The sequence below is a fragment of the Phocoena sinus genome, chromosome X (assembly GCF_008692025.1).
Source record: "Phocoena sinus isolate mPhoSin1 chromosome X, mPhoSin1.pri, whole genome shotgun sequence".
Lineage (NCBI taxonomy): Eukaryota > Metazoa > Chordata > Mammalia > Artiodactyla > Phocoenidae > Phocoena > Phocoena sinus.
This window is the reverse complement of record NC_045784.1, coordinates 94,826,063-94,854,011: the sequence shown is the minus strand read 5'-3', so window position 1 is coordinate 94,854,011 and position 27,949 is coordinate 94,826,063. Positions and strand designations below refer to the sequence as shown.

The following is a 27,949-nucleotide window of genomic DNA, read 5'->3' as shown; positions in this document are numbered from 1 at the left end:
CCAGCTCAGTGATGTTTGTCATTTTTATTTGCAATACTTTAGGTCCAAGTTTCAAACTGCAATATTTTTACACTCAAGACACAGTCATGCACAATCCATATTTCAATTTTCTATTGCTTCAACCACAATTTAAAATAACAATATTGGAAACAAAAGTCCTTAAAAAGGTCGGATGCTGAGGTCAGAAGGATGGAACCATACCATCAGCAGGTTTACAAAAGAAATAACTTACTTAAAAATCAAACAAACAGAAAGACCATAAATACCTTTAATCCAAAGTTACATAAGAAGTTCACTACACATGGGTTTACAGATAACACATTTTAACAAAAGTAAAGCACAGGCAAATGAGAAACAATTCTGATAAACAATGAAAATGTAGATCCTCCTTAACTTGTTTTGTCTGGATATTATGAGTATAATCCCAGTAGCCATCACTACCCTGTGATCTGTCTCTTCCTTGCTGATGTACTGAGATTTAAAACTCAACCCACTAATGGTTACAGAATTCTGTGAAAGGTCTTATCATCAGTAATGAATATAGTATATGCGGGTCCATAAAACACACCACACACAAGCACACACACCGAACTTGAATTTCACACTCAGGGCTGGTTGGCACTGCTGTGGTCAGGGCACTGGGACTGTCCACTACCAGTTTATCCTCTTTCCAGTAGCATACTCATTCAACTGGCCAATCCCTGTGGGAGTTGTCACCAGAAATGCTATCTTTGGTTCCCAACAAGTGGATTTGCCAACACTCCTTAATGCTAATAGCATGTAATCACTTTTGCCTTTTTCTCTCTGCAACCTGAAAATGCTTAGGCCCACTCGGTAGTCCCAGCCATTAAAATGCATGGGTTCTGATTTGTGCCATTTATGAAGTAAACTCTATAAAGCCCAACACCACTTCGTAGGAAAGAAGAGGCCCAAGTACAGTCCTATTCTAGCAAGTGTGACAGTGTATTTCTGTTCTAGTAGCAAATACTGGCCACAGCTTAATGAAAACCAGACTTTACATACAGAGTGTATGGAAGATGAAAACTGGGACTATGCAACAGAAAAGGAACATGAGAACAAAAACAAAACAACTGTGAAGGAATTGGAAGGCTGCCACAAGTTTTATCAACATTCCCTAGTATTATTCACTTCATTTGTTCGAGGGTTTTTTTTTTTCTTTTTTTTGGCATCATCTTACATAGTTCTATTGTTTAACTGCAACATAAGAGACCCAGGCTGAAGCATGTGGTATTTGCCATCACTTTAGCAGGATGAATTAGCAAGGCAATCTACAGTACCACAGAATGTTGTAGCTTTTGGAAAGCCTTGGAGATCTAGTCCAATACCCTTATTTTATAGATAAGGAAACAGCCATAACGTGGTTAAGTGACTTGCCCAAGGTCACATAGTAAAGTTAGGAATAGAGCCTTTATTAGAATCCAGGTATCCTTACTTCTAGGCTAGTACTTTTTCCACTACATCTGACTGATTCTCTCTAATTGCTGTTGATTTCCTCGTAGGTCCTAAATCAGGTGAACACGGTACCTGCCTTCTACTGGTATTATGGGATAGCATTCGCCTGATGGCAGCTTCCAAAGGAGACTCTGAGGGCACTAACTGGCTTCTGTAAGTTTATATTGCAAGTGTGGCAGTAAATGCTCCTCGCTATTATTGTCTGCTTGAACACAGAAATGTGCGCATGGAAGTGATTATCTCAGTTCCCGCATTTGCAGAGTCAGTTAGATATTGTTTAATATTAAACAGACATCCCCGATGAATGAGGAGTCGGGTTATATTCATTTGGTTCCTAAAGGAGTGTGGGATCAGAAAAGGAGTGGAAAAAAATTAAAGCTGACCAACAGAAAGATTCTATCAGAAACACATTTTTGATGAAAAAATTCTTTCTTAGGAAAAATAGTCCCATTATTTCCAAGGTCCCATTTATTTCCTTCCCAATCCACATGCAAATACATGTTCAGAATTGTGTGTTAAGTTCACTCAAAATCCCGGGTCTGTTAGACTGTCAATTTACAAATGCTGAATTTCAGTTCTCTTTCTCAGAGACTGGGAGTAGCTTGCATCACTGGCCATGCCTTTGTTTAACCGAATATTAACTGCAAGTAGCTAAGAAAAGGACCATGAGGTTAAAAGGGGCAGGGCAGGGCAGGGCAGGGTTAAGACTCTCATAAGTAGAGTATATGTTGAGAATGGCCAAAGAAAAGCCTGTGGGTTCTCTAGGTATAAGGTCTGCGCTTGGTGAAACTAACACCTGAGGCCACTACCGCATTATAAAAGTCCTCACCTACAATTTCTTTGGTGAGTTAGAAGGAAATTCCTCTCTTTGGGTAGATAGTCTCCCCTCTTCTGTTTAAAAATGACAGTAGTTACTGCATACAACCTATAATCAGGCCGGACAGAAAGTACATAGAGGCTGCCATCTCAGGCCAAAGCTAAAAGGAGTATGACTGAATGCCAATAGGCAAGGGCAGTTCTAAATATTTGTCTTAATGTTTTCAGTCAGCTTTTAAGCGCAAGTCATAACTTCTACTGAAATCAATGGGACTTGCCTACTGTTCATTAGAAGAAAATCCTACCTGAATGATAGTGTATCCTGTTGGAAAAGGAAATGGTGGGAGCTGGGGATTTTATCCTTCTGTCCTTCCAAGATTCAACCTGAAAATCTGCTAAAGTGATCCAGGAAGGCGATACTTGAAACAGATGACTTGAAACAGATGTTATCAAGGGGGCTGATCAAAGGTCACCCCTCCAATCTAAAGTAACCAAAGCAGAAACCTCAAGGTCATACTAAAGTGGAGAGGGGCACCCAGTTTGAAAGCAGAAGGACGCGTTTGGAGTACTAATAGTGACAGCTCCCTAGCTTTAACTTGTAGAAAATAGTCCCCTAAGAAAGCACGTGCCATACCCAAGCGTGTGCCAACCTCAGCACCCAGGCAAGTATAAAGCCTATGGAATAATTGTAACTAGCAAATATCTGTGCCCTGCATGCTCTGGGCTCTGGCCAGAAGGCATCTGCTTCTGGCGTCTTTTCTATGTTTCTATAGTTCCCTTTCTGATGTTTATTATAAAGCAACATTAGAACAATATCAAAGAAAATTTTAAAAAGAAAAAAAAATTCCACATAATCCCGCCACCCTAACACAACTGATTTCAATTGTCTGTGTTCCCAGCCTTTGCCCATATGCACACTTATTTTTACATGGTTGTTCTCCCTGTTTGTGTTATTTAAAGGTGATTTTATCGATTCTCTCTGAGAACTGGCAGCCTCATTAGAAATAAACAACCCACTGAGCAAAGGAATATAATTATTTACATGATCTTTGAGCTGAGAAATATCCTTTATAGACAAACATCTCAAACTATCAAAACAGTTATACAGATGACATGAAGCAATTTCATATTTCTTTTTCTTTTAGCAATGGAATGTGCTTCACAGGGGAGGGAAAGATGTGGGGATCAGGTGGTTAAACTCAAACATTGGGGTGCAATTCACAAGCCTGAAAGAAATCTGAATGACACAATTAAAGAATAAATACTTGACTTAAATCTTCTTACATGACTTGGCCATCCAGTAGCCAAAATGGAACACAGACACACAAATATTTACAATGACACACAGACGAGATCAGCAAGAACGAAGTCATTACCCAACATGGTGACTGATTTGAGGGGATTATGACAACGTACCGGATCCTTGCTACAACATTAATGTTCTTTTCTTTCTTAAATAAATAATCTCTACTGTGCTTCTCACCCTTCCCTGACTTTCCCACTGCCCTATCCCTATCTCAGGACATTTTGGAATCGACATTCGACGATGTGCCCTTATTATCTCAGGGCACACGAGCGACTTCAAAGATCTGGATAGACTCACCTGTGTCAAGATGAGCTAAAAACAAAAATGCAGGGAGAGGGAATAAACTATTAACCACCTGGAGTCCTTCAGCATCATTTTGGCAGGAGAAGCAGCTTCTTCCTAATACTTATTAGAAATATACATAACTCTCCAACGCGGGGAAGGGTCTTTAGAAGCTGTTCTCATTTTAAAATTTACATAGATCTAAGTTTGTAAGAGTAAAGCCTACTGGGATTATATTACCATAAAATCTTGGTATAACGGGCTGTGGTGAAGTAGTACCAGGCTCCTTGTTGTTGATATGCTGAATTGAAAGCATAAAAGAGCAGCCATTTCTCCGCCTACAGTAACCTGAAGGGTCACTGGTCCAGGTCTCCCCCCACCAAAAAAAGGCCTTCATGACATGTAAGGGATGCTAACAGATAACTAGGGCTTCCCAACCAGGTTTGGGGCTTTCTCCCCTGGCAGGGTATAGTTATCAATATACTGAATTCTATTTGCATCCCAGGTATTATTTCACTGAATTCCCTGGCACTATGAATGAAAAATTTTAAAAAATACTTAATTTTAAATGAAATCAAAATTAAGGCTTCTCTCTCTCTCTCTCTCTCTCTCTCTCTCTCTCTCTCATTAAAACAGTGTGGCATTAAAATTTTCAGGCCCAGCCACGTTTTTGTGAAGTATAACATAGTATGCTTCAAATTAATATTACCATTTGATCTTTTCATGTTTGTTGTTTTATCCCACTGTGGACATTTTCGGGGCCGGGGGGGGGGGTCAAGCCCCTCCCAAATTTCATAGTCAAAGAAGACAATAGGAAATCCACCAGTGGTGTCATCTCCTAAACATAAACACGTGCACTATATGGGTAGCAGAAACTCTCTAAAGAAAGTGCTTTCGTTTTAAGGAATGGATAGATGATTATATCGATGGATGTGCCTCGGCAGAGAAGGAGAGAGGCCTATGGCATTGATCTCTTTCCCTCTCTTGCTGGATGTAGATAGGTTCTATTCAGATTCTTGACATACTACAAATCAAGAGGCCTTCTACTGCACAAACTGCTAGCTTTTCAAAGGCTTAGAGAAACAACTATGCAGAATTTATAAAATTGACAATACACTCGAAAGAGAAGCATATCCTTTTCTACGCAGACACCCTCCAGATATTTTTCTAAACGCTCAGAAGATTCAGGAAGTGGCAACTGTTGAATTTCTCATAAATCGATACACGGTGAAATACTAGTCATATTTTCCCCAAGCCACAAAAGGAATTCAGTTGGACTGATATTTCTTGGGGTATATGATTGCAAACCCAAATGCTTTTCACTGGAGAACTTCAAGATCTTTACAAACATGTTTTGAAAATTCAAAAGCCCAAAGGGCTAAGTATGAACACACCATATCCAGAAACAGAAATTGGTGACACATAGGGAAAATGGCAACAAGTACTTAGAGCCTAATGTTGACTGGGATGTAGTTTTCACTGACCTCCCATTTCTTACAGAGTTGAGTGCTTACAATATTTCTGTTCTCCAGATCTTTAAAAACAATTTTAACGCTATAAATTGTCAAGATAAATAATTTTTACCAGCAGCAAATGTTGGTTAATGGGTCTGTTTCCTCCTGTTGTGCCTATTTTACAGTTACCTACATTCCACAAGGACAAGACAGGATTAAATTAGGTATTGTTATCTTTGTTTACTGTCCAACAAGGATTTCAGTATTGCATGCTTATATTATCTCCCTTTGGGCTCTTGGAGAAAGTCCCGTCTTTGTTTAAGTATGGTTTCTCCTATCAGGATTTCCTAGGTTTCAGACCTGGACTCACCCAACTGGAGTGCCATAGTTTTGGTGTGTCTTTTTTCAGGTATCATGAAGATGAACGAGCTGGTTTATACAAATGATAAATCAACTACCTCTAAAGCATCATCATGAAAATGTGATAAGATTTCACCATTTGAACTTTTAGACATAGAGTTTTTAAAAGCCCTTCCTGAACACACATATTCCTCTCTGCTTTTGGAAAATGTCGTAAAAGAAACCTTTTCCAATACAAATGCAGAAAAACAGGTACACAAACCGAGCCACCACTACAGAAGAAGAATAAAAAATTTCAACTCTATTAGGGCATGGACTTCCACATGTTCACACAGTACTTGCTCTGGGTTATTTTTTTTTGTTTTTTTTTGTTTTTGTTTTTTTTGTTTGTTTTTTACTTGTTTTTTTTTAAAAAAAACGTTTTGACATCTTTTTTTTTTTCTGGACATCTAATGACAATGCAAGTGAAAAACATCACATTGGGTAAGGAGTTTTGAAGGAGGTTCGAATGCAAGAGGGACTACTCTCTAACTTAAAAACAAACACAACACTATGAAGAGGGAGTGTGCATCTTTGAGAAATCTTTTTTCTTCAAAGTGAATGCACAAAATGAGGGGATTCACTACTGGCTCTTTCGCTTCACGGTAGAAGTGACCACTTTATGGCCACTTCGACATTGCTGCCCTGTTTGGGCTGCGATTCAGGCTTACAAATAAATTACATAATCTGAGGGAGTAGGAAAAAGGCTTATAAGAAGTTTCTATTCATTTGAAAGTTAAAGAATCCCCACCCCATTCAACTGTCTTTTCTTCCATCTTTCCTGCAGTGGAGTTTTATTTTAGTCTTACTCATGAAGGAGATGGTGTGGGGTAAGGCTTGCAGTCCTAGCGGCTGCTGTTCTTAATCGCTTCCTTTGCAGCGATAATCAGAGGAGTCAGGCTGGAGAGAGGCTTGGCTAATTTTAAAAATGGATGCTGCAAAAGGAAAAAAAAAAAGAGGAATTACTAGAATTCTTTCCTCCAACAAGTATATTACTTTACACTTTCAAGGAGTCTTTTTTTCCATTAAGATGTATTTTGTGGATCCAATTAAACATCATTTAAAAAATAGTGCCAGCTTTTGTCCTTCGGATGTTTTTGGTCTTCAGTGTCATGAAATCTTCTAGAAGCTGACTGGCAGAGCTAGAAATTCAGAGTAGGGGTCTTGTAAAATCTCGCTGTGTTTGCAAGTCTAACTTTCTGATTTTCTTAAATCGATGAATTTATCTGGGGCAGCCCTCATCCTTAAAAAAGTGTATTCTGTTGACCACTCAAGACCTTGACCCTGACATCAATGGCCCGCTAACTGCTAAACCCAATAGTGTGTCTCCACCATTTCTTTTTTGGCCCCTCTGCAGTGCTTCAAACAAGTGAATATCCCTTTCTTCTTTGAGATGTTCTCTTTGGGGGCCTGTGACATTCTACTGTCTCGATTCTCTTCCACACACATGCTCACTGACTACTCCCTCCCTCTCTATCTTCCTCCCTGATTTCACTTCCTCTTCCCACCTCCCAGAACTTGACTCTCATCATCTTCTTTTTCTAATTTACTTCCTTGGAGAGCTCATTCCTTTTCATGGTTCCAACCTCTCATCAAGCTTTATGGAGATGACTCCCAAATGTCCACTGTGTCACCTGATGTCTTTCCTGAATTCTGGTCCTATTTCTCCAATTGCCTGCTGGATATTTCCTTTTGAATGTCTTCTGCCACCTTGAACTCAACATTTAAAAATGTACGTTCAAATCTACCAAACAGGGCACTCTTGTGTGATGTAAGCTACAGGGGCTTTGGAGTCAGAGCACCTAGGTTCAATCCTCTCCTTTGCTTATCACAATGGTTAAATGAGGTAAGTGACAGTTCCTCGTAAGCTACATTGAAGCCAATCAGTGTTAGCCACTGTAGTATTATCCTCTATCACTTCTGCTTTTGCTGAACTCTACCACTGGTTTGATATTCTGAGGTAGGTCACTTTTGTGTTCCTCTCCCTTATGTTCTACATGCAATCAGTTACCTTGTGCTTCCTTTTCAATGCCTTTTACAATTATCTCTTGCTTTCCCTAGGCCTAATCAACTTAATCCTAAATTATAACAATAACCCCCCTATCTTCCTGCCTCCATTTTTTTCTATTGCTAATTCTTCTTGCATACCACAAGATTCATCTTCCTGAACAAAGCTTTCATCAGGTGTGTCCCTCAGATATCTTCAGTGTTTCCCCACTGCCTACAGCCCCTACCCTTTAGCCTGGTGTTCAAGGCTCTCTACGTCCTGTCTCCTGCGGCTTTCCTTACTGGAACTCTTTACTTCAGCTACACCGTCTAGCTTCTGTTCCCTTGAACCCTGCCTACATGCCTTTGGTCATGCGATAATCCTTCCATCTGAAATTCCTTCCCCCTTTCCCCTCAAACTATCTAAAACTGATCTGTCTTTCAAGGCCCAGCCGAACTCTTTCCTTTTTGCAGACATTTTCTGAATGCCATAGCCCATAGAAGTACGTCTCTAATCAACCGTGACATTTACTGTTTAAACGGCCTCAGGTTGACTGAGTCGCTAAACAATCTTGCATTTTTTTCATGTTCCTAAGGAGACGGTGAACTTCTGAAGAGTAGGAATCATGCCTTTAACAGATTTGTATCACCCACTGCACTTAAGCCCTGCAAATAGAAGTTGCTCCATAAAAATCCACTTACTTCTGTCTTTTCTCAAGCCTTCCAGTGGTGTGAATGCCATGTATCTCTCTCCTTTCTAACCTCTAAAACGGGCTAGAGTCAGAGAATGGAGTTATATGGACTTAAGGTGATATACAGATTATAGCCTATATGTGTAAAACGAGAAGATGCAACAAACAATGTCTTCAGTTTTCTCAAAATATCATTTTGCATCAGAAATCTGACTGCTTCAGATAAAAGTATTGTTGGGGAAGGAATTAACTAGATAATTGATTCAATTACCTACATAACTGTATAGCTACCTTCAGAGAACCTGTATCTTCACTCATCCTTGGAAGAAGACATGATAGGAGTGTGTACCAGGATGTGTATGTCAGGTGGTGGGAGGGGTGAAAAGATTTGGAAAAGAAGCATTCAAAAGTTCCAGTTTTTCATCTATAATTTGAGGCTGTATTAATGGGAGGATTAATAAAGGGCTATTTCAGATCTGACATTTTCGGGCCCCATGACAGCCTGTGAAACGCTCACAGGTAGCAGAGAAGACAAGGGGTAGCTTCCCCAATTCCTCCAAATTGGTTTATCCCAGATATGATTTGGGTTGGGATGGGATGTTTTCGCGTGGGTGTGGCTGTCTCTGGAGGGAGTTCAGAAGCAACAGGAACTGTTTGTTGTTTGGCCTAAAACAGACTGACTCTATAGTTAATAACACTCTGCATGACCGAGAGTTATGCCTTCTGTTTAACTGGATTATGTGTTCGAAGTCAGGGAGGACAAGTAATCACTTTTCTTGGCAATTACAGATCTTTATCTTGTTCCCCAAGGAACAGTCAGTCCCCAGCAGTGAAGCTATATGTGTAATCCTGGGCGCGCATTGCTTTATCAATATAAATGCATTTTTTCCCTCTAAATTGGTTTGTGTGGAAGAAAATCAGACAATTCAGGGCTCAAATCCACGTTCTGCCACTCAATAGCTGTGTGAGTTCTAATTTCTACATCTGCAACGGGGATAATAACACCTATCCTAGAGAGTTGTAAGAATTAAGTGAGATAACGTTTGTAAAGAATTTGGTATAAAGTAGGTACTAATTACCATCATGTATACTAATCCCTGAGAGCCATGAAAAGGACAAATGGTTACAGAGGCACTCACCACTGGATGGTACTCACCCAGGCAAGCAGGTGCCTGCCATTTGGCATCACAAGCAAAGGGGCTTTGACCAGTAAAGCATTAGAGTAGCAGATGCCATGGAAATAATTGCATAGTTATGTAGACAATTACCTCCGGCCAAGAGCACCTGCGTACAACATCCAGGGGCACAAGTAAAGTTTAGAACGAAACAGCAACACCAGAGGTTCACATTGTTATTTCCCTTGCAAAATAAGACTCCAGGAAGAATAAAAGAGAGTTACAGATTGAACTCCCAAGTTCTCAGAAGAAAGGCAACATGCCAATCAATCACGTATCAGATGCATGCCTATACTTATGTGCCTGTGGTCTCAGATCAAATGGTTAGAGCCTAACTCGAACTAGACCTCTTTTGATAGCGCTCTCTTACTGTCACACATTGACATGGAAAAGCTCAATATAATGACTCTCTCTTTGTAACTGTCCTGTTTCATTGTCACCTGTAAAAGCTCCTTGGCAGATCCTCGCCTATCCACATCCATCTCAAGACAGCGATTTAAAAAGTCACGGAATACAGCAGACAGTCTCTCAGGATTCTGGAGCTCTGGGGTTCCATTAGTGGCTATCAGATATAATGCCTATGGAAAAAAAAAACATTAGAAAAATCTATTCAGCATATACATATTAGGATCACGAGTTGGCATACAAGACACAAATCCAGTTTCTTCTGGTTTATATCCTGGGTCTTAAAAATTCCATTTTAGAGAATGACACTGACATATACTGCAAAGTTTCTGTATCATTTAGAAATGGTTACTCTTGGCAGTAACGGAGGTGACAGTGAGGTGCCCCACCCCCAAAAGCTTGGAAATAAGGTTATAAGGCTGTCCTATGAGAGTTAAGCCAGAAAAAAATCCATATATAATGAATGTGTGATTAACCACCTAGGAAATGAAACCAAGGAATCTGTGACTAAATAGTTGAGGAAACACACACATCCAATCATGTTGACCTAAGTATAACCTCTGGAAGGCACAGCTGCCAAGGTGATTGTAATTTACTGACTGTTTATCTTGATTGGAGAATATTTGTGAGTGGACCAGGGATGAACAGACTACGTTTTGCAATCAGAGAAGTACAGAGAATCAGAAGATGGCAGTGCCTGGATGAGAAGTAACCCTTGGGGCCCAAGGACTCAAGTACTTTTATCCTGTGGCAGATGTATCCCTATAGATTTTAATTAGGTTCCCCGTGAAAGTCTACCTATAATAAGAGAAAATATAAGAAAAGTTGACATTAATAATCCTGTATCCTACTGTAAAATAATTAGTTGCTAATATATCTCTGAGATCTTTGCTGTGGAAGGCTACCACTGAGAGATATCAGCTCATGGTGTGCTGACAGAATCAAGGGCCCTGGCCTTCCAGGCCGAGGGTTGGACCCAGAACCATGGTTAATTCACAAAAGTAAACCCGTATTTCAAAGGCTCCGCAGCCATAAAACGCTGGCCATTCCTCATGCCTCCTCTAAGCAAACTATTCTAGAGCACTGAGTATGTATCAGGTACCATATTAAACACTGGAGATCCAAAGATGAATAACAGAATGGCCTACTTTCAAAGATGACACAATTTAGTGAAACAGAGAGACTTATAGATAGCTACCATACAGTAAGACAAGAGCTAATAGAGAAACACAGAAAGTGCCAAGTCAATGTAAGGATGAAACAATTTACACCAGAGGTCAGAGGAAGCTTCACAGAGGAGCTTGGCATTTGAACAGGGTCTTGATGGCTAAATAGGAGTTTTCCTGCAGGTATTACCACCAGGGTTATGCCTGCCTATGCGACCAGACTCCTAACTATCATGAAGACACGCTCCCTCTTGAACTTGCTTGAACTTTGCAGCAAATTATCAGCCCCCTTTTCCACCGTGGCTCCTAATATTATTATCAAAAATATTTCTTTCAGGGCTTCCCTGGTGGCGCAGTGGTTGAGAGTCCGCCTGCCGATGCAGGGGACACGGGTTCGTGCCCCGGTCCGGGAAGATCCCACGTGCCGCGGAGTGGCTGGGCCCGTGAGCCATGGCCGTTGAGCCTGCGCGTCCAGAGCCTGTGCTCCGCAATGGGAGAGGCCACAGCAGTGAGAGGCCCACGTACCGCAAAAAAAAAAAAAAAAAAGTTAAAATAAATAAATAAATATTTCTATCAAACTCCTTTCCCAGGCCAGTTTTCATCAGCTGGTGAGGACATCTCTCCTCCTTTCCAGAAACCTCCAGAGATGTACTTTAGAAAGTGTTAGAAAGGACCGTTTAATCCAGTGGCTGTCAACTTATAGCAGGCACCAGGATCACCTAGAGGGCTTGTTAAAACACAGATTTCCTGGGTCACCCCCCCAGGGTTTCTGAATCAGTAAATCTGCAGAGGGGCCTGAGAATTTGCATTCTAACAAGTTCCCAGGTGATACTGAAGCTGCTGGTTTCAGGACCACACTTTGAGAACTGGTTTACTCCACCCAATTAAGCAATGGGCTTAATGATTGATGCTTGAGGCACCTGTCCTCACAAACCATCTTTGTTCCTGCATTAAAAGAAAATTGGTTACTGCAAATTACATTTGCTAACTCCTCCTAAAACTCTCTTATTTCAGCTGGCCACAATTCTGCCAAACTCTGCGTCCTTTGCTGGCTTTTTTCTGCCCTATAGCCAAACCCGGTCCTAAACAAACACATCTCTTTTTTCCCTTTCCACTCTCCCTAAGTCTGTGCTCATGCCATACTGTTTCATTTTCTCTCTTTTTCTTTTCACCATTCTTAGCTCAATACATTCTACTCCATATAATCTCGCCCCTCACAAGTACATATACATCTCTACCCAAGTCCTTCTCACCTCTCTTCAATCCACGTACTAAGAAAAAGGTTGACAGGAAACACCCCAACATGTTAACAGTGGTTCTCTCTGGGTGGTAGGATTATTAGTGACTTAATTTTTTAAAACATATTTTTCAATTTTCCAAATTTTCTACAATCAACGCGACTGCTTTTATTATTCTCAAAAACCGTCCAAAATTCTTTAAAAAATAAAATCTAAAAAGCTGTACCATCCAATTTACACAACAATCTTCATCTATTTCTCTTTGTCCTCCTAGGATTAAACCTGCTTTTCATCAAGTACTACCCCTTAAGGGAAACAAAAACCCAGACGATTTCTTTTCCAACTATTGTTTTCGTTTTAATTGCAACAGTATTATTTCCAACTAATTTCTATTGCAAAGATCCACACTTTTAGTTATATTATGGCTAAACTGGCCTTTGTGGACTGGCCTGGGAACGTACTCACTATGCATAATGCCGTTTCTATGGGAAAATGCACTCTGAGTTCCAAATAGTTAACTTAAAAATGAACTTGTGTGTAAGCTGGGTCCTATCTTTGAAAAAAAGAAAATTGCTACTGACTGCCCTGCTAATGAGAGACAAAAACAGTTGTAGGCAACACAACAATCACAGCAAAAAGCATTTTCCTAGCAAAGTCAAGTCTTAGCTGAAGAAAGATCAAGGAAAATCAGTATAGGCACGAGTTTATCACATTGTGGTTTTATCTGAGTTAGTGAAAACTCAAAGAAAATGGGCTGGCTGAGAAATTAGACTAGACTTATTTCACTTAGCATAATACCCAGCAAATCAGAAAAAGAAAGATACCATACGATATCACTTACATGTGGAATCTCAAAAATAAAACGAATGTATATAACAAAACAGAAACAGACTCACAGACACAGAGAACATACTAGTGGCTACCAGTAGGGAGAGGGAAGGGGAAGGAGCAAGATAGGGGTAGGGAGTTAAGAGGTACAGACTACTATGTATAAAGTAAATAAGCAACAAGGCTATACTGTACAGCATGGGGACTATAGCCAACCCTTTATAATAACTATAAATGGAGTATAAACGTTAAAAACTGTGAATCACTATGTTGTACAACTGAAACTTATATAATCTCGTACATCAGCTATACCTCAATAAAAAAAGAAATTAGACTAGAGATTTCCTTTACAGTTGGTTGCTCCTTGAGTAAGAAACCCAGATTCATACCTGACTTCTCCTCCTTCCTCAGCTGGAAACCTTCCCCTCCCCCAGCCTTCACTCTAGTCAGTCTAGTAGCTTCTGTTCATGCAACCTTTAGAAATGTCATTCATACCCATGCACTTTCCTCTACTCCCACTGTCTCTGCTAAAGGTTGGGCTTCCCTCAGACTGTTACGATAGCCTCCCAATGGGTTTTTTCTTACTCAAGCCTTTTTATTCCTCAGTCCATCTTCCTTAACAACCTATCTCATCTTTAATCTCATCACGGCATCCATTTTTCTGCTCTAACACAATTTCTGGTGGCTCCCTATGGTCCACAGATGTGGTTTTCAAACTGGACTCTCCAAAATTCCCCTCAAGAGCAGCTAAGTGGGAAAAGAGGTGGGAGAGGGAGATGGATGTAGGGATTCTAGGACCCTGCACCCACCCATATGTGTTTCAATCGGAGAAATACTTCTTTTTTCTTTATTTATGCATGCTTCCAGCAAGGTTTAATTTGAACCAAGGGATCACTATAGTTGTTTGAAAACACAGGACGTAGTAAAGATTCCTTTGCATGGCATACGTAGTAAAGATTCCTTTGCATGGCATACGTAGTAAAGATTCCTTTGCATGGCATACGTAGTAAAGATTCCTTTGCATGGCATAGAAGGTTCTCCATGATTTGGTCCCGCCTCCCTTTCTAGTCCTCATCTGTTCTCTTCTCACCCTAGAGCCCTGCTTCCCCCAACTCCCCATACGTACACACACTGGCCAAAGCTCACATACTATTCATGCCAATTAGTTCATCATTCCCATAGTAAGAAATGCTCTTTTATATCTGCCTGAAATGCTGCTCCCTTAACTGCCTAGTAAACTTCTACTTGCCTTAAAATTTCTACTTCAAATGGCACCTCCTTTTTAAAGTCTTCTCCATTGCTCCCAGATGGAGACTGGGTTTTACTACTGAAGGTCCTATGTCCCTCAGTGCCAAGCAAACTGGGATGGTGGTCACCGTGCAGATAGAGTTAGTCCTTCCCTCCTTTAAGCTACTTTAAGCTACTACAGCCCTTTGTTTATATGTCTGTTTTCACATTGTAGGGTGAATACTTGTTACTTGTTCACTGGTCTGTCTTCCTAGACTGTAAAGGTAGGAATTGTATCACAATCATCTCTGGATTTTATGGCAACTGGCTCAAAATAGGTGCTCAATAAATGTTTTTGTTGCTAAATGAAATGACAGCCAAAATGTATAAATAAATCGAATTGAGCTGGGAATATGACAGACTCTACAAAGTATTAAAGCTGAGAACCTAAAGTGAACTAGTAAACATATAAGAAGATATACAGAGAATGACAAAAACACCCTTTCTGAGTTGAACAGGCTTGGAATGTGGGAACTTCTGACTACCCAACTCCTCAGTGTGGGAGAAGGAAGAAAGCTCCATGAGCAATGTAGGTAAGGAGATGACATCAAAGAGAGGGAAAGCTGGAGAAAGAGGTCCACAACATGGTAAACTGCTGTGGGCAAACCCAGAGAGGAAGCGGAGACAATACGTTCTCTCTGGAACTTGAAACATAGCAACTTAGTCTTCTCTGACTGATCGTGAACAGAGAAGGAGCTCTTGATTTTTCTTCAGCTACATCATTAAACAAGGTCTGTTTATTTCTTAAGGTGAGGCAACACAGGCCCTGTGACCTTATTTATAATGTTAGACAGACAACCTTTGGCCAGAAAATGGTGTCTTTCTTCTTTGTGATACACACATTACCTAGAAGTTTCTGGTGTTCCGGAATTTTTAATAACTCTATATCACTTGGCAATAACACACAAACTTCGCAGTTTTCTGCGGCCCCTGATGTGCAACTAAATTCACCTTAGTACTCAGAGAAAATGACTTTACCCAGTTGGAGGAATAATTCAATTTACCTTATTGTCAATTTCCTCGGTTAAAAAAGATCAAAGTGGTCATCTTCGAAGTTACCACATTTCTCGAAAGAAGTCCCAAAACAATCCATATGTACCCAATAAATTTTCATTAAGGTGGTTTTGCAACTGGACTAACCATTTAATTAAAAAACTTCAGTTTGTGACTTCAGTTCATTTTAACAGTTTATAAAGTTTAGGTTAAGACATTAGAAGACAAACCAGGAGACATAAACGGAAATGTGTTAGTAACCCTGAGAGGTCCCAGCACTGTTATAAAGACTCCCTTTACAAAAAGGAGAGGGTGTGGCGTGAACATTTCTTTCTAAGTTGAATATTTGGGACTCAAAACACATTTTCCCATGGAAATCGTGTTATACATGGTGAACAGGCTCTCAGCCTGGCCCTCAAAAATCTATTTAACAAACAATGTTGGGGCTTCCCTGGTGGCGCAGTGGTTAAGCATCCGCCTGCCAATGCAGGGTACACAGGTTTGAGCCCTGGTCTGGGAAGATCCCACATGCCGCGGATAAGGCCGTGCCCCATGGCTACTGAGTCTGCGCTCTAGAGCCCGGAAGCCACAACTACTGAGCCCACATGCCACAACTACTGAAGCCCACGCGCCTAGAGCCCGTGCTCCGCAACAAGAGAAGCCACGGCAGTGAGAAGGCCGCGCACCACAACGAAGAGTAGCCCCCGCTCACTGCAACTAGAGAAAGCCTGCGCGCAGCCAAAAATAAAAATAAATAAATTAAAAAACAAACAATGTAACTATAAGACAAAGGGCTATCTGTCTATATCTTAATCTGTATAAATACGGTTTTCATGGGAAATATTATTAGCTAGCATTTATTGAATGATTACTATTAGCTCACTTGATTCGTACAACGACCCCCTGAGTTATACTTGATTATGATCCCCAATTGACAAATGAAGAAACTGAGGGAGGTAGGGTTAATATAATAATTTGCCCAACATCACAAAACTAGCAATGAGGGAGTCAATATCTGAATCCAAGTACTGTGAGCCCAGAGTCCACACTCCTGACCACTGCACGGCATCACCTCACAGTGTTCCCAGCCTCTGAGGTAGTAATTCTCGTAAGCAGAGGCAGACAAGGTCTCTTCAAGAGATGAGGCACACTGAGCATACACAACTCTACCTCTACCTCTACCAGAGGAAACGGACCCCCTGGATGTCAACTGTTTTCCCACTTACTTCAAAATGGGGAACAAAAGGCAGGTGCCCAGTTAGGCTTCATATTGTATTCACCGGTGTCTGTATATATGTTGGGAGTTCATAAGCAGTGTGTCCTCTGGTTGTTGCCTGTAACCTACTGCTGTCCTGGTTCCTTTCTTATTTTGGAATTTTCAACTACCTTTGAGTGTTTTACGGGAGAGATTTGGCAATGAGTGACTTGACACCTTAGGACTTAGTTTACTCATGACCTGGGATTTCAGAGGTTAAAGGCCAGAGTGTATTACTGCCTCTGATGTGTTTATGGATTTCATGAAAAGCCCTGACATTTCTTTCTAAGAAGAGAGTAAATGGGGCCAAATCTACAAAAAAGGAAATTGCTATATTATAGCTACGATTGTAGTCCCTATTTTGACTTACTCAACCCAACGGTTCAGTGTGATAACTGAATAAGCACTGTGGTCTAACTTAGTTCCCTACTTGTCTTGCATAGCAGCTCTCATCTGTCACCAAATTCTTCACAGGGGTAGGGGGCTCCGCTGCTGTTGCTGAGCCTATTACAGACCTATTCCCTTATAGCTTGATGGTAAAGGTAATTAGGTACCTCTGACTGATTAGGTCTTTGCTTAGCTTTAGACTGCTCCTTTCAAGCATAAGAAACTGGCCACTGTGCTTCCCTGGTGGTGCAGTGGTTAAGAATCTGCCTGCCAATGCAGGGGACATGGGTTCAAGCCCTGGCCTGGGAAGATCCCACATGCCGCGGAGCAACTAAGCCTGTGTGCCACAATTACTGAGCCGGTGCTCTAGAGCCTGCGAGCCACAACTACTGAGCCCACGTGCCACAACTACTGAGCCTGTGCTCTAGAGCCCGCGAGACACAACTACTGAAGCCCGCGAGCTACAACTACTGAGCCCACGTGCTACAACTACTGAAGCTCATGCGCCTAGAGCCCGTGTTCTGCAACAAGAGGAGCCACACAATGAGAAGCCCGCGCACCGCAAAGAAGAGCAGCCCCTGCTGGCTGCAACTAGAGAAAGCCCGCGCACAGCAAAGCAGACCCAACACGACCAAAAAATAAATAAATTTATTTTTAAAAAAACAAAAAAAAAACTGGCCACTGCCAGAAAATAAAGACCAGATGAGTCTGATAATGTACATGCTCATTCTAGTCTCTCAGGATTAATAGCGCTTATCAGGAAACGTGGAGCAGGCTACGTGTGCTCAGGAAGCCACCCTGGGCAGCCCAAGCGACACCCACAGTTGAGAACCACAGTGGGTTTGGAAGTGGGGGAGGGGTGGGCAGAGAGATGGAAAAGCAGGAAAGCAAAATGGAGCAGGAGGTAGAGGGAAAGAAAAGCTGTAAGAAGCAGAGGGAGCAGGAAAATACAGGACAAGGACTGGGGCCAAAGTATCATGGGGAGAGAAGGTGGTCAGTGGAGTGAAGAGGAAGAGAAATGAAGACAAAGGCTCAACGAATCAGGAAGGTCAAGGGGACCCGATCCTAGGATCCATTCTGCTACTGCCCCATTTCTCCGGTCCTTCTCACATAAAACTTCTCAAAACATCATCTATATTTGGTATGTTGACCTCCTCACCTCCCATTTTCTCTTCAACCCACACCTAGTTTCTAGTTCCAAGATACCGTTTACCGTAATACGTTTGTTCCTATCCCACTTCAGAATATTGGAGCAGGAAGGGGCTAAGTCCCTGATTCTCTGGACCTTTTCCAAATTACCATATTAGGATCAGAATCCAGCTGGACTGTGATATGATCTGTGAAACATACATTACTGCTCACATAAATTGGTTTCAACTTCTGTTTTATATGCAGTTCATCAGCTGAACAGCTCTGTATACCATAACACGCTATTCTTCCCAATATACCACAGAGTGTGGATCATGGGTCCCTGCAACAGTTTTATCACTCTTTTGCTCTTCCCTGGCTTCTCCCCAAGATTCCTGTCAGAGTGGGCTTGCCCAGTCCCACATGCAGCATGCTTTGTATCATGATCAAGTGTCTTTCTTGGTAGGGAAAGGGGGACTTTTCCACTCTATGGAATACAGACTTAGTCACGAGATGATGACAGAGATGTATCCAAGCAGCTTTCTGAAGGTCCCAACTCTGGAAGCACTCCTACAGACAACGCGTACTCAAACCCTGGCCCTTCTGGCACTCAGGGAAGGCTGTAGCCTATCTACAGCCTAAGAATACAGAATCAGAGTAAGAGACGCAGGAGTTTCCCCTTTTATTTAACTAAATTTCATGTGGAAGCTCGATACAGAACACAAGTTAAAGAGGAACTATTTTGGTGGACTCAAGAGCCACGTGACCTCCCCCCTGGGCCCCAAGGATCTCCATGGAATTCTAGGAGCCCGTGGAATTCGTAGAGTCCATTGGTAACCAATAATCTTGTCGAATTCCACTTGTTTGAAATGATAAGGAAATGGAGGCCCAGCAAGAAGTAATCTATACAAGGTCAGGGGGCTCCTGACGGGCAGACCTGGGAATAGAATTCACTCTTTGACTCACATGATGCATACCGTTGGCTGAGACACTAGATAGTTCCTTGTCTGGTCCCGTCACATTCACTGGCCACACAGAGATGAAAAGTGCTGATGGATTTTGCCATCTAAGTAGTGGGGCAATGCTTTAAGAAAGAAGGAAGGGGACTTCCCTGGTGGCGCAGTGGTTAAGAATCCGCCTGCCAATGCAGAGGACACGGGTTCAAGTCCTGGTCCAGGAAGATCCCACATGCCATGGAGCAACTAAGCCCGTGTGCCGCAACTACTGAGCCTGTGCTCTAGAGCCCGCGAGCCACAACTACTGAGCCCATGTGCCGCAACTACTGAGCCCGTGTGCTGCAACTACTGAAGCCCACACACCTAGAGCCCGTGCTCTGCAACAAGAGAAGCCACCGCAGTGAGAAGCCCACACACCGCGATGAAGAGTAGCCTGTGGAACATGTCATTTTAAATATATTGTAAAGACTCAGTTTTAATAAAAAGTTTAATATGAAAAAAAAAGAGTAGCCCCCGCTTGCTGCAACTAGAGAAAGCTTGCACTCAGCAACGAAGACCCGACGTAGCCAAAAAATAAATAATGAAAGAAATCTATAAAAAAAGAAAAAAACAAAAAAGAAGGAAGGAGGAAGGAGGAGAGGAAAGAAAAGAAAAGAAAAAGAAAGGAAGGAAGGAAGAAAGCGGGAGGAAGAGAGGTTGAGAGGGACGAAGGAAGGAAGGGAGGAAGGGAGGCGGGGAAGGAGGGAGAGAGGAAGAAAGCTACAGCAAAAAGGTCAGCCTGTTTTTGGTGATACTGTTAGAACGTTGGCTCTTGCAGCTACAGAGCTAAGACTGCCTTAATCAAGTTAACTTTCTCTGCTGAGAGGCTTATACAAGACACCTCGGAGTATCCTTTTATCAGAATGCAAAGGGTCTTCTAAAGTGATGTCGCAACCAGGTTGGAAAAGGTATATTTCAAAATGATGACAAAGGTCAGAAACTATCTTAATTATCGAGCTAACCCTACTTTTCTTGGTGAAGTCATTTTTCACTGGCAAAAACACAGATTTAAAAAGCCATAGGATAAACATGTGAGTGGGCATTTGAGTGGGCATTTCAGGGGCCAAATGTCCATCATCACACTCTGTGATCTGTCCATTTAGAATGAGCTTTGATTTCAACGGACTTAACTACTTAGTTATAGGTCTGGTACCTATTAGGGCAATGGGCATATGCATCCTTGGCTAATATATTCCCAGGCCTTGCTTTAAGGACACTGAGGAATGATAAGATAATAAACAGTAGGATAAGGGAATATCATGGCCAACAGCAGGTCCCCGGTCACCACATTTGTCATCTTTCTTTGCCTCCTCTTTGCCTGGTCAGAGCCTCAGATTTTCGTTTGCTGTGGAATCAATTTCTCCTTTGGCTGTCTTCTGGGTCATAACTCACCAGTTTGAACTGTCTGCTTCTGAAGTACAATCTAAATGAGACTTGCAGCTTTCCTATGGCTAGGTCCCATTTTCCTATGCTAAATTCCTGACAACCAATGATTCTTAAGAGCTGTCTATCTTTTGACAGGCAATATTTTTTCTGATTAAAAAGAAACCCTGTTACTGTTCTATAATTATTTTAGTTGCAGTTATCCCAACTCACCCCTCCTTTTAGGCATAGGTTTGCCCTCAAAGTCGAAGTGTCAACAAACCATCAATAAACCTTGCTGTTCCATAGTGGCTTACGGAAAAAGAAGGGAATGCTCCCAGCTCTTCCTGAAATACATTCAAAACAATATTGACTGAGTGCTAGCAAAGTATGCTTGCTTCTCTGGCGCTCAGGAAGTTTATGTCTGACTTTAATTCCAAATGAGCACCCGCCATCAAACCCAGACATTCCAATCCACAACACAGGTTCCAGCACTTTGGCCCTTAGCTGCTGCTTTTTAGTTGCTAGAGGTTCTCTTCTTCTGCTTAACTCTCTTCTCTAGACATACAAGCTAACCAGAATTTCCCCGGTTCTATAATAAAAAAGAAGAAGAAACTAACGTGTGTAGTGCTTCAAGTGTGGGGATAGGGGGAGTAGGGAGCCTCTTAATGTAGACAACAGGTCTGCCCTCCCTTCTCTCTGGCCATAGAGTTTATGCACTCCTAATCATGAGCAGCCAGACCGAAGGCTTTATTATCACCAATATGTGTTATGTACCCAACAGCTAGCACATTGTAATGATGCACTCCATTTGCAGGAGAAGCAAAATTGAAAAAGAAAATGGGCATGTTATAGAGGTATATACTGAACTAACGTCGTTTCTTTTTTGACAGCGTTGCTGGAATGGTAAATCAAAGAATGCCAGGGTGTGTCAGGATTTCAACAAAGTGACCCATGATACTTTTCTTAGATGGAAAGGAGAAAGGTGGGCAGAATGACAGCATGCTCTTTTCTGATTGAGCAACCATGCTCAAAGAGCGCTGATGAAGAACTGTTTTTCAATATAGACAGGGTTCTACAAAGGGCTTGCCACAGAGCTTTGTATTTGCTCTAGGCCTTGGTGTGGGAACTTGACGTCATTTGTTCTTGAAGCTCCACAGATGAGTCCAATGTGCAACCAAGGAGGAGAACCACTAGTACAGGATAGGCGGTTCACATACTACCCTACGTACTATTTTACGCCTTCAGATAATCTCTTCCTGATACCGATAACTGTCTTCCAAAGATCCGGTGTTTGATACGGTTTCACAGATGCTTAAAGCAAGGGTAGAAAGAGAACACTTAAAGTTCATCTCAACTAGGATAAAGGTCTGGAAAATTACACAGAAAAAGGGCTGAGGAATAAAAACAAGAACAACAAACCAAAGATTTGTTTTATGGAAATGATTGTGCCTCCTTATTTAGAATCAGGTCATTATAATCACAGGTTTATAAAAAGATAACTTCAAACTAACACAAAAGTTGGGGAGATGAGCAGTGTACCAACGTTTGATTTGCATATCCACAGGGAAGGTTCGATTTTAACTCCAGTCACTCTGGCAAACAAAAAGAACAAGGCACTTTATTATTGGAGGCTTCGCTAAAAATGTCCGTGGGTCACAGAACAAGGCATCCAAGGCCAATTACGTTGAGTGCAAAGACTTCAGGCAGTGAGGAACTTGTCTGGTCTCTGTCTCTGGAAGGGTATCAACCTCATAACATCGGCACAGTTAATAACTCTCTGACCTTTAAAAGGCATTTCATGAGCAAATTAGGTCAATTAGTACAGAGCAATTTACATTAAAAAAAAATCCCAACCGCTTTATAACTGGGGGGAGGGGGGGAGTCGCTAATTCCTTGCATCAGTGGTATGTTAACAGGCAATATTTCAAGAGGGTTTGCTCAGTCCCAATGGACGCAACAAAGACACAAAAAAAGCCACAGTGAAATGCAAACAGCCTTCGAATGTACAGCCCCAGATTTCACCTTTAACCTCTGCTGCTCAGTGTTACCTGTTCATGGTCATTTATACTAAACTGTGGAGGACTCTCCACTGCTCGAAGGGATGTGAGCATAGTCAGTGTGGAAGGGAAGTTCTTGGGGGAAGTGGGGAATCCGATCTCCCTTCATGAATGGGTAAAAAGTATTCGAAGGATCCTTTCTCACTTTTCTATTGATATATAAATCCCCTCCCCCACTCTCCTTACAATGAGCTACACACTGTGCTAGGTGTTTACATGCATTATTTCATTTAGTTTTCATACTAACTCTGCAGGAGAGATATTGTCCCCATTTTACACACAGGAAACAGGCTTCTAAAGGTTTTGAATGACTTGCTGAAGGTCACAGAGATGGCAGGTTGTGGAGCCGAGACCCACCCAGTTTTGCCTGACTCTGTGGGCCAAATGCTTTTCATATCAACATGCTAGCCTTCACTCTACCGCTCTGTCTCCCCTTCCACTTCCTTCCTTTTTCTCCTCCTCAAAGCCCAAAGAGGTGGATGAGTGGTGGTCTTGGAAGGATTTTAAAGAAAGAAGGGCTAAGCCAGTTCTCTTTTATACCTCTGCCAAAGTTCTGCGATTTTCAATTTCCCCACACATGGCCTGGTCACCGGGATCCAAGAAAACACAGGCTTCCAACAGGGTCACGGTATATCTTTTTCTGTCCAATCTCTCCAGGGTTTCAGTGACTACATTTTTCAAATTCCAAATCAGGGCACACAGTCGGGAACACTGGCTTTTATTTAAGAGAACGTGAGGACAACATATCTAAAATCAAAACTTAAAAGGTCCTTGTGGCGCCTGGCAGACAGATAGAGGGCCGGCACCATACGGACTTGGTGACTGAGTCATTGGAGGTTGATCACACGTGGAGAGTGAATCTTTGTCAGTGGAACTCAACCGGGTGGTCTTTCTGACGAATCTTTGTGTTACAGCCTTAATGTAGGCTTCCTGAACCTGGTGGCTTGTCAATCTACAAGTACTTATTTAGATACAAGGCTGTGGATCCTAAGAGACAAGCTGTTAGTTATTAGCTCTAATCCTAGGCTAGAAGATGCCCATAAAGATTAAAACTTGTTTCCTTTTTCCTAACGATTAACAGCCTAGCTGAAGAGCGATCAACTGTAATTGGGGAACGAAGAAGGTAATAAATGCATTACTGAGACCACTTGCTTTACAGAGCCATTGATTTAATCCTTAAATTTTGCAGGTTGTAAATTACTCATTAGAAGGCAGAAAGCAAAATAGCCATAATCCGTTTAGTGCCTCCAAACTCCAAAGACTTAGAGGAGGAAATCCATGGAAACCAGAGACCTGATGTGTTCTTTCACTGCTACTTCTTAATGGGCAAAGGTGGTTAAACAATAAGGACAAGCCCATGTAATTACCCTGATGCGCTGGTCCATGGGTCAGGGGTGGGCTTGATTCAATTCACGGAGGGCTGACCCACAAATGGTGGGAAAATGCCCCTTCTTTTTCCACTCAGCCGCATCGTACCTCCAGATTGTTTCATGAGACCAGAGCAATAGCCCATAGCATTCATTAGGGCATTCACTCCTATCTGTTATTTTCTAATCAGTGCCGGGACTAGGACAGTAGTAGGTTTCTTTACATGTACAGAAAGCCACATATATTTGGCTTGAATATGGATCTTATAAGCTTAACGTGTAAACACTTAACCATTTACTAATGGTTTTTGTATATACTAAGGGTAAAATTCAATTTTAGACGCTTAGTGGTAATGAAGCGAACAGTATGCAGGATGCCTTTGGCACTGGCACTCTGCACGGGTTTTGAGATCAGAATTTGAATCAGTGCATATTGCCTTTTCTCAATACCGTGATGCCCTTTATATATTGGGTATAGAACATAGCTTCTGGCTCACCTTTAGGCTTTATTCAACGAGACAGCTACTGGCTCGCTTCTGTACTGAGCAACCTCTGATTCTGCAGTAGCAAACTGAGTTACCCAACACAAAAGATTTCCATTCATTTTCTACTGGACAGTCTAATAAAGTTTGTGATGTCACCAGGCTGGTCTATCTTGTGTTCCATTCACTACCCACCATGCTGCTGTCACTCAATAAATCATTACTGATAATGAAACGAAATCGAATTTAAAAAATTATAGCTGTTCTGGAAATGTGTTTATTTACTTTGTTAAAGTAATTATAAAGTAAGTGTTTCCTAGATAGAGCATTTAACCATGGCGTGTGATAAAAATACTGTTTTCTTCCCACATCTTGCTTTAAAAAAAAAAGCTACATTTTTTTTAACAGCAGAAAGCTATACTAAAGAATTTTAAAGACCCCTGGCATTAGAAATAGCGATATCGAAGCATTTGAAATAACTGTTCAGACATCTTAAGAGAAACAGGAAATAACTCATAGTGATTTTGAAAATTATAACTTGAAGCTTCTAGGTCACTTGTCCCATGAAAGACCCCATTCTGGCCACTTTTAGTGGAGACAAGAAACGACACTTGGCTTTTTCCCTTTCCTGGGGATGAAGTACTTGAGTTTTCTTTCGACTTACCCTGAGTGGATTTTCATTAAGGTAAGGGGGTTCACCTTCTACCATTTCAATCGCCATAATCCCCAGAGACCAGATATCAACTTTTGGACCATAAGCTTTTCGAGTCACCACCTCAGGTGCCATCCAATAGGGAGTTCCCACCATAGTGCTTCGTTTACTTTGCTCAGGGGTGATCTGGGCACAGAACCCAAAATCAGCTGCAGAGAAGAAAAGTCAGTTAAAATCAGCTCAGATTATTTTTCCTTTACAAGAGGTCACTTTCAGATATGGCCATACTTTCCTTTAGTTAGACTCTGAGCTTTTACAACTGCCTGGCTCATATCCTTCTGTTACCTGACCTCTCAGCTGGTCCAGATTTTAAACGGGTCTGAAATAACCGACTGATGTGATGTCATTTTTACTAGACCTCAATCTGGTTCCCTCCCCACACTGTTCCCTCTAACTTACGGAATCCTTTAGTTTTCTAATTAGCTATTTGTCATCCAGCAGATGGGAGCCATTAGAAATTCTGAACTATCGAACCCCCTAAATCTGGTCACGATCTACAGGAACACAACATTAGAAAAATTCTTTACCTCAAACTGGGCTGTAAATGCCTTCAAACCCATCACTTTCAATAGCCCTTTACTTCTCAAGATAGACAGTAAAAGAGTAGAAATCCCCTGACACTCGCTCAAATGCCATCTGAACCATAATACCTACTCAATTTAACAGAGCCATCCATCCCAAGGAGAATATTGTCACTCTTTATGTCTCTGTGGATCACTTGGTTTGAGTGCAAGAAATCCAAAGCTTGGAGGCACTATTGAATCAGGAAAAAAAAGTTCTAATTATATCACAAAAATTTGTTTAGATGTGCTTCGTTTCTAGATAAATTTTGGGCAAGGGTATAATTTTATGTTGTTGGGTGAAATAAATTACTAAAGGTTTTCAATGCCATTTTGAAATCATGTTACCATTTACATCAGTGATGCAACTTAGCGTTATACATGTGAAAGCTCCCGAATCAGACTTGGACATGAAGAGTGATGGTGTGATAAGTAGCACTAAATCATTAATACAGCCACATGAGCCAATTACTACAATCGTACTTTGACTTACTTATCTGGAGGATATGGATTCAGCTTGGTCGTTTACAGATACAGTAAGCGTCTGCATCTGTGGTGTGATTTCACGTAGTAGGTCTGGAGTGGAACCCTGGAATCTGCATTTAAAACAAGTGCCCCAAGCTATTTCTGATGGACCAACCGCCAGGTTTGGGAACCACTTCTAGGCTCTGAAGTAACTATAGGTACTTGTTTGGAAATGGCTTTGCATTGTAATACTAAAAGACGGAAACCACAGGCTAAAGGTTGAAGAATCCCCTGAATATTTTAAGTTTGATTAATTGCATGAATAGGAAATATATGTGTTTGGTGGATATGTGTGCATACTGGGAAGGGGGAAATTTAAGTGAACAATTTAAAATAAAAAAACAACAAAAGACCAGCTGGAAGTATTTGGTTTTGTTTTACTATCATTGATTTTCAAGTTTCAGTGGGTCAGAGTTCCTCCGTGTCTACAGAAAACCTCAACGAACGGGGTAGAGGGTAACACCCAAGATGAGACTCCAATGAGGAGTGTTTTTTTTTTAATATTGAAAAAATTAATATAATAAAATATCCTTCATTTAGCTTGAAACTAGGGATATGCCACTGTTATTGGAAAAGAGGCAGACACTCAGACTCACTGGAGGGCTCCGAGGGAGGTGAAGATTGTACTATGAAAGCAACTACTTTCTGGACTGAGGGAGGACCTTGTTTAAACTGCCTTCTAGAAAATGATTGGATTATAATGTGCTCTATATTATACATGGATTACATAGCACATACAAGGCAGAATAACTGTCATGTAAAAATTCCCCCCAGTCAGAAAGAAGTTCCATGCCAACATTACTGTTTTCCACATTCACCAAGACTCCAGCATGCAGGCTTAGACATGGCACCTCATGAATGGCATAATAGAACTCAAAAAGATCCACAGCAAAGCAACTAAAATAAACAAAGGGGCTGGGGAGGGAGGGTTAGGATTTAAATTGGAGTTAGGATCTTCAATTGTTTTTTAGTACAAAAGATGTACTATTGCTACTTTGATGTTACAAACATTCTGAATAATCAAAGATAAAAAACTGTCAATCTCGGTGTTCTCATCAACCAGAGAAATGCTCTATTTTCTTACCTCTCTGCAGACGGCTGCTATCTGTCCTTCATCCATACAGGTCTCTGTGACCACATCAGTCAAAGAGCCACCAGCCAAGTATTCCATGACTACCCATAGTTCATCACCCACTAAGTAGCTACAACGAGAGAAGAAAAAGACGTTGACTCAGGCCTAAGGAAGTGGAGACCCTTCTATATTTCCATTAAGAAGGGAACGTGCAGTTAGCCTCTGCATTCGGGCATATTACATAACAAGAGGAAGATATCAATAATGCGTATGAGACACGTCCTTAACATTAGAAGAGAATATGCATGGAAATCGAAGGATCATCAGATAAAAGTGCACCATGGAAGGAAGGAAAAGAGCAAGGAGGCCTCTGGTGACTGACTACTGTCAATCCTTCCACTGTAAAAAGCTAGTTTCAGTGAACAGGATCAGTGAATAGCCCTTTTGGATAACTCAAGCCACAGTGTTGATTTCTTGGACTGAACTGACCCATGGCATACAGTTCTACAGGATAATTTATTCAGATCTCAGTGTTATTTTTGAT

The 27,949-nt window shown here is 41.4% G+C and overlaps 1 protein-coding gene across 10 annotated transcripts in view; it reads right to left on the bottom strand.

The window, feature by feature from the left end:
* Nucleotides 1-9: 9 nt before the first annotated feature.
* Nucleotides 10-27,949, bottom strand: part of PAK3 (p21 (RAC1) activated kinase 3) — a 237,386-nt gene continuing 209,446 nt past the window's right edge. For 9 of the 10 annotated variants that reach the window (XM_032619848.1, XM_032619845.1, XM_032619843.1 and 6 more), the window contains 4 exons: nt 27,418-27,535; nt 25,903-26,002; nt 25,201-25,397; nt 10-10,161 (listed from right to left, as the gene is read on the bottom strand). In XM_032619848.1, the coding sequence (XP_032475739.1) occupies nt 9,925-10,161; nt 25,201-25,397; nt 25,903-26,002; nt 27,418-27,535 (652 nt within the window). In that variant the 3' untranslated portion in view covers nt 10-9,924. The remainder of the gene's footprint in view (nt 10,162-25,200; nt 25,398-25,902; nt 26,003-27,417; nt 27,536-27,949) is intronic. The other variant, XM_032619853.1, reaches the window with a different exon arrangement.